At 27.4% G+C, this 7,959-nt stretch overlaps 2 protein-coding genes across 2 annotated transcripts in view; both read right to left on the bottom strand.

Moving 5' to 3' along the window:
* Positions 1-847, bottom strand: part of LOC119678874 (extensin-2-like) — a 20,324-nt gene extending 19,477 nt beyond the window's left edge. The window contains exon 1 of the mRNA XM_038090958.1: positions 821-847. Within this exon, the coding sequence (XP_037946886.1) occupies positions 821-847 (27 nt within the window). The remainder of the gene's footprint in view (positions 1-820) is intronic.
* A 403-nt stretch (positions 848-1,250) lies between these two features.
* LOC119673448 lies at positions 1,251-3,554 on the bottom strand. The gene is made up of 2 exons (XM_038084756.1): positions 3,425-3,554; positions 1,251-2,151 (listed from the first exon to the last, which is right to left on the bottom strand). The coding sequence occupies exons 1-2, from the start codon at positions 3,455-3,457 to the stop codon at positions 1,396-1,398; spliced, it is 789 nt and encodes a 262-aa protein (XP_037940684.1). The 5' UTR covers positions 3,458-3,554; the 3' UTR covers positions 1,251-1,395.
* Positions 3,555-7,959: the final 4,405 nt, after the last annotated feature.

Here is a 7,959-nt window from a genome sequence, read left to right as displayed (position 1 = left end):
TTTTATATATTTTTTATATATTTTTTATATATTTTTTATATATTTTTTATATATTTTTTACATATTTTTTATATATTTTTTATATATTTTTTATATATTTTTATATATTTTTTATAAAGAGGTTTTTTCGAACAGTAGTGATCTACAACAACAAAAATTTAATTTTTTTGTATTATTTTAATTAATTGAATTTTTGGCTGACCATACAACTGTTTCGAGTTTTGCCAAATACCCATCATCAGTAGCCTTGGAAATAATTCTTGTATTTAATTATTCGTAAATAATTATTTTTGAGACTGCAAGTACCAGGATTCGAATTTGAGCCCTGCCAAATGTGAAGCTCAGAATCAGCGGATCTTAACCAACTGATCCAAAGCCGTACTTGACTTTTTTGTTCGCATATTTTTCTGGAGTTTTGTTACTTTTGCTATTAAAGTTTTTTTTTTTATTAACAATTTTACTTGCTGTGTTTATATATTAGAATATTTATTTATATATTCATTTTATATTAATTTATTTATTTATTAACATCTAAAGAATGTCATTTTTTTTTTTTTTTTTTTTTTTTGGATGATATAAAAAAAATACATTGAAGAAAGCTTACTACAGATTATATTTGATATTAATATAACTGAGGCTCAGTGGAGTATTACAATTACATTACATGATTTACAGACCCGTTCTTCTTTTACACCTCTATTAAATTAAATTATCTGATTTTGCAATTATAAATTTCTTATACTTTTTAAGTCGAGTTTTGTAAATTTTTAGTATATTATTTGTATTGTCTTTAATCGAACAAATAATTACATGATATTACATGAAAATGGCTGTTTGCACAAGCCATTTTTTAGATAATAATGTGTTTTTTACCACTCTCTGGTAAAATAGTTTTTGCCTTTCTTAGCTTAAGGCAGGGGAGTCCAGAACAGATACGTTTGCGGGCTAATACAAATTACTCTGCAGATTGAAGGGCCGCAGAAACATATTGGGATATGGTATCCCAATAAAATAATGTAATTTTTCCAAAATATATCAAGGAAAAATTAGCGTAATAGAGGAAAGTTTTTTAATATTTAAAGATTAAAGGCATTTTAATATCTCATGTAAATGCACCATAAGAACTATTTTATAGACATGAAGTAGTACATACATAGTACAAAAATGGAAGAAAAATATGAAACCATGCAGTAGAACAGGTGAAAATAATAAAATTCTTAAATTTTTTGTTATATGGAAATTGTGTTTATTTTATATTAAACAATAAATATGAGGTATAATTGTAATAATAAATTATTAATTCGACTTAATAAATAAAAGCCTTTTACGAAATACACTTAAAGGAATACGAAAACAAACTCATTTTATATACAACAATTGTGGTACATAATTGAGTTATTCATCTTTGTTGTTGATAGCACGCAATTGTTCCAATTCGGCACGTTCCTGTTTGTTGCGTAGGAGTGGTACATTGTAATCGAATGCGTAGAAGAAACCTCTTGGTGGACCTTGCTCATCTGGACCAGGTACATATGGTTTCTCTTCATGTACATATTCCTTATATGCTGGTTCTTGTGGTACATTACGACTTTCTTGTTGATATTCAGGTGCATATGGATCGGGATTGTGTCCAGCAGCAGCAGCTAATTCTCCCCACAATTTGAAATGTTCCTCTTCAGCTTTCAAAACAGCTGGAGTCTTAGTAGCTGGTGATTTTAAATGAGCTGGACGATTGTCTTCAACATGGAAACCAGTATGATCAGCATAATAGTTGGCAATAAAGTCACGTCCATGTGGTTGAACATATTTGTATGTGCCTGTTACTGTGCCGCTTTCATCTTTTTTCTCATTTTTACCTTGATTCCAGTCTTTGTAACCATAAATGTATTGACCCAAACCATCTTGACCATGATATTGATGTGCATCATAATGTTCTTCAACATAATCTTCAGGATGATCGATTACACGTCCCATATAAACGAATTCACCTTTTTCATTGCGTGCTTCTGGTAGTTCATTTTCGCCAGTTTTTGGTGCATATTCAATATTATTCAGTCCACGTAAGTTTGCGCTATTGATGAATTCTTGTGCTTCTTCAGGTGTAATATTTATTTTAAATATATTTTCTGCTAATAAAATAGCTGGCAACGCCTGTAATTAAAAAGAAAATAATGTGGTTTAAAGTAGTGTTTTTTGTGAGACATATTTATTATATGTGCTATATATAGGCTTATGTTGTGAATTTTATAATTTAATTTCAAAGCATATTTTAAAATAACTAAAAAATATTGTTTTTAATATTGAAAACGTTCATGTGACGGGTTTCTGCAGGAATTTTTTTATTTGTTTATGCGTAAATGCTATCAAAGGCATATTTGTCTTTTATTTTCAAAATTGTTAACAACTTTTTTCGATTTATTTCACATCTTTTGATGCTGTTAGCTGGCACTCAAATTTCATTTAGTTTTTCGGTGTCAGATTTTATCAATGGTAAGAATTACTTGTGCTTCCGGAAATTCTATTGGCATTTCTTCAAATTCAGTGTCTATGTGCAGACTAAAATAACTATATATCTTTTCGATTTTTTTTTAATAATATTACAAGCTCTTAGTCTTACTTTTTAATTTTAATTAAGTTATAATATTAAAAAAATTTAAGGCAAAGTTTTATGAAATGGAATTTAACTTTAATCACATAAGACTTCAAAATTTAATATTTTTTATAAGACCGGGTCTTAGGTTTTTATGTAAATTTATTATCAATTTATATTAACTGTTTAGTTTAATGTAAGTAAATCAGTTATATTAAAAGTGATATATGGATATTTCAACAAAATAGACAAAGTTTTCCATTTTTTGAATATGACGAAATTGCATCACTCACTAAAAATAAACACAAGTTTCAACACCTTGGATTAATCTTAAGTCAAGTTACTACGCATTCATATTTTTGTATCTTAATAAGGTTTTTTTTTATAAAAATTAACATTTTTATTTGAAATACAAATTTAAGAACGAATTTATTTAAACTCTGAATAGAAAGAAGTTAAGACAAGTTTAAATGGAGGAGAAATTAACATCACAAAATCGTTCAATTAATTTATTCCACTTTTTTTCAAGAACCCGGATATCGTGATACTGTAAGATTTGCATATACAAAACACCAGCGATTAATTAATTTTTTAACTGACTATTAAATGCAAATATAATTATATAATGCATTAAATATAATTTTTTTTATAGATGCATTCTTTTTATATATGTAGATTTTGTAACCGTGAAGCACATCTCTCAGTTCTTCAAATAAACATTGTGCAAGTCAATTTGTATAGTTTTGTTGTAATTATAACTGTTTATTTAGTAATACTATTAAATAATAATTCTTAATTGTTTTTTGTTTTTGTTGTAATATTAAATATACTAACCATTAGTAACACGCTAAAAATAATACACTTCATGTTTACACTTTTTTAGCTTTGAAAAATTCACTTAAAATATTTCAAGATTTTTTCACAGATGATCTTAGTATATCTGATAATAGAACCGTTCGCTACTATTAGCTCTTCACTTTTAATGTCGTTTCTAAACTTATCTGCTTCTTATATAGAAAATAAACACATTGAGTTTATGTTCGAATCAGCTTTTCAGCTAAGCTGACAAATCAAATTCGATTTAAAAATTATTATTCGAAAAAAACAAAAAAATAATATTTAAATTTTTTTATTTTTATTTTTTTTTTCATAATTTTGCTGAATGAAGATGCTCCCGCCACAGCATCTCGGAAAGCGTCATAACAATTCTGTTGCCACTTGAATAACACTCGGTTATTGTTTTTGTTAACTCGTTTTAAGAATTGTTTTTGTTGTTGTTGTTGTGAAGACTTGTGCCGGTTTCTTACTCACCATAATCATTTCGCTATAGTAAACTTCTAATGGTCCATTAAGCATACTCGTGTGTCAATACGAATAACATTGGCGATGTTAGAAAAGTTGTGATCTATTGAAATCAAACGTAGTTGAATTATCTACAGAAATTGATTTTCAATTACAAATTAATAAGTTTAACATTAGTTTTAATTAAAGAATAAATGTACATTTTTTTATAATATAGATAAGTATACCTATATAATTATTATTGATTTGCAATTTTTTAATCAAATCTTTTGCCTTTTTGACTTATTAGTCTTTCTTATCTCATCTTTATAGCGAATTTAAAATAGCGAATATGCATGATCTTAAGTTTATATATCACTACTGTCGAGTGTTCAGACTTCACAGCAGTAGTTAAGATTGGTTCAAATTGAAGTACTCTATATGGGTATTTATTACTTGTGTGACGTAACGAGGGTAACAATTTATATTAAATTATTTATAGTAACTACTTATATTATAAATTTTTTGCTAATAATAACAAAATAGTAATTTTCCATCGAAGTACTTCTTCATTGTGTTTTATTCATATTCATTTTTATATGATCTTTAAACTTCTGTATGTCTTTGAATCTTTTGATAAATCATTTCTTCCATTCTGCTTAAGCCTTCTCCAAAAAATAGTTTCTAATCGTATAAACATCTTCTGCCGATGAAAACTCTTGTCTAACAGTTTGTCTTTGAAGTGCAGAAATAAGAAGAAATCGTTAGGTGCCAAAAAGGACCATAAGGCGGAGGAACTATTAATTATTTAATTGTTTTGAGTGCTTAAAAAGTTACTTGCTTAAGCGGATATGTAAGACCTAACATTAACGTGATTGAGAATTATTCGCTTTTGACGAATAGTTTTCTTTTCTACAAAAATAAAATTACTGGAGGATTACCTATAGTTTTCAAAATTAACACTTCGTCGTTCTATTGACACTGTTGACACATAAACCATAAGTTCTTACGAATAGATCCATATTTCTGTACTTGTCAGAAATTGACGCCTTTCTTAAACATTTTCTTTCTCTGTGAATGAAAGCTTATATTTGAGCTTTTATTAAATTATTTGGAATTCAATGAGAACAAATCTTTTTTACGACTTAATGCAATGTATCATGTATTCTAGTGGAATTAAGAACTAAATGGGAAAATGTTTCAAAATGAGAAAGATTTTTCTTATTCAGCGTCATCTTATATTGTTTTTTTTGATATGATTTATACTGATTGTACCAAATAAACGCAGATTCGAGTGTTGTTATTCTAAATAATTTTTTCGTACCAGATCTGTTTTCGAAATTATATAGTATTTGACTAAATATCAAGCGCGGACTTCTTTGTTGTAACTGAAATTAACTTCAAAAGAATCCATAACTTTTCTTTGTATCGAGTGTTTTTTTAGCTGCATGAGAACTTGAAATGATAACACAAAACAGAAATATTGTTGAAATGAAATTTTTTATATTATAATCTGATAGATAATATCATGACATCTTTCAATATGATTTCTGGCTACGGGTACGAGTTACATGATCTATTCAGCCCAATTTTTGACTATATTTTGCAATAAATGTAGCCATATGGCGCTAAAGTTGTCGTTGATGGCATAAACATTGGCTTCCAATACTTCAAGAATTGCTGGTTTGTCGACATGAACCAATGACTTAACACAGCCTCATCTTCATAAAAAGTAATCGAGAGGTGTTAAATCGCGCAAACGAGGGACCAGTTACCAAATCGATTTTGCAATAAATGGATTAATTGTTGGAAACCAAAATTTAGTCAGCATGGCTCGATAGCGATCGCCATTCACCGTTACGGTAGCTTCTTGCTCATTTTGAAAGAAATAAGGACCGATGAAGCCACCAGTGTGTAAACCGCACCAAACATTCAATTTTGAGGAACTACATTTAATACGAAATCCTATTTTTTAATTACAAGATAAAGCTTATTGAATGTCAATATATTACGAATGAATGTTTGCATAAAATTAGTTATTCACTTATCTATTTGAAGGAAATTGACAGTAATAATCACTAGGATTTTTTGTAAATACTATTATGTGTTCGGAACTGATAAACTTCGATAGTTGTGATATATTAATTTGAGACTCTTTTTTTCGCATAGACTCTATATTGCTTAAATTTAGTCACCTGATTTAATTAAGTACTTTTTAAGTCTTTCTTTTTATATATAGATATAACAATGCTGCGATTTAGGTCAAGTCTCCTTGCTTCGATATTTGTCTACAGCAATAGAGTTTTATAGAAAAACTTGAAAATATATGAAATAATTAATATTTTCGGTCTCTGATTTTCTTCTATACTACTTTTATTTTTGCTCTTTATTAGTTATTTTGGTTTCTTCTTAGCATCTTTGTGCAGTACCAATTATTATGTACGAAACTCATACCATCTGATGTGTAAGTTGATATGTGTAAAGGATACTAAAGCTTTTCTAAAAGTTCCAATATAATTAGTGAACATAATTTCAAAACTGATCGAACGTGCGAATTTTGTAATAATTTTCATTTTTATAATTAATATTACTTATTTTTTTATGATTTTTTACTTTTTTTCTGCTGTTGACTCAAGAACGTAGAGCAATTAACTTAAAATTATTCAATTTTTTTTTAAATTAGATTTTTTTAAAACTTTTTTTTGTGCCTCGTTACCCTCATCAATTCTAATAGACATGTATGCTTAAGTAATGAGCTTGGTAATTAATATTACAGTAAATTGTTTTTCAATACTTGCTTTGAGTTCATGAGACTACTTGAAGCGTTCGAATAAATATTCACGTATTAAATTTCCTATTGAAGTCGGAAGTTAAAATAAATTTTATTGATTATATATATTGTATATATAAAAACAAGTAATTTATTTATTTTAAGGGCAATTTTTATTGTTGCTTGAGTACACTTCAACTTCTCTGATATGAGATTGAACTACTTGATTGGTTGGCTATACAATTTTATTCTTATGAAAAATGATCAAATAAGTTCACTTATAAAAAATTTTTTACTTAAATGTCAATTTTAAAAGATTTTAATAATATATCTTGAGGCTACTTGTTTCAATAATGATGAGTATAAAGTGTTAAACAATAATATTAATCATTTTTTATATGAAATTAGATATTTGTAATTTTGTATTATTACTTACTTATAGAAATATATACAATCAGTTACTGAGAAATTTTTATTTGTTTGACGATTTAAGTATATTTGAGTATTTAAACAAATAATTTTCAAACATTACTTAAACAAATTAAAAATTCGTAAGTAAGACCCCCTTTGAATAGCATTATAAGCTCTGCCAAAGGTTCTAAGTGATTCTAAAACTCGTGAATTTTTCAATATACTGTCACACAATGAACCAATAAGCCCTTTATAGCATTATATCCACTATAGTAGATCCCTTTGAATCACCTGTATAACTTACTTACCAACCTAAAGGTTCGTAAACACAAAAAGTTATATAGATAACTAATATCAGATGAATATATCCATTTTCCTTGCTACTTTGATATCCACAATCAGTGCTGTCCTGAAAAAGTTTTTCTGCTTTTTGTAGTCTTGGAGAATGAAAATGATTAACTTAATTGCAAGAACAGCTATATTCCAGCAAAGCAAATTATTTCCATATAAATAATTGTCGGTAATCATACAAACATACATTGTTTAAATTCTTACAACCAGCTTAAAAACGTGGACAATAACTAAGCACTGATCTTATGCATCTTATTTTATGTTGTGTAAATCAATGAGTCTGATAATACATTTATATTCAAGCAATTTTGATCCGAGATATAAGATTTCCCTCTGTTTTCTGCTTAATTATATTTTAGTTTCAGGAATAAATTTAAATGAGTAAAAAGCTCTAAGCTTCAATAGAAAGACTATAATAGAACTTTAGTACTCAACTTTAGACCCTAAACAAACTGAAAAGATTAAACTTTAATAATGAAGGTAACAATATTTCTCGTCAAGAATTATATGTCTCGGCCTATTGTTCTACTCTTGGTCGATGTTAAAGATTTGTATT

This window comes from Teleopsis dalmanni, chromosome 1 (genome assembly GCF_002237135.1).
Source record: "Teleopsis dalmanni isolate 2A chromosome 1, ASM223713v2, whole genome shotgun sequence".
NCBI classification, from domain to species: domain Eukaryota; kingdom Metazoa; phylum Arthropoda; class Insecta; order Diptera; family Diopsidae; genus Teleopsis; species Teleopsis dalmanni.
Note: the sequence above shows the minus strand (reverse complement) of the source record. Positions and strands in the feature narration are given on the sequence as shown.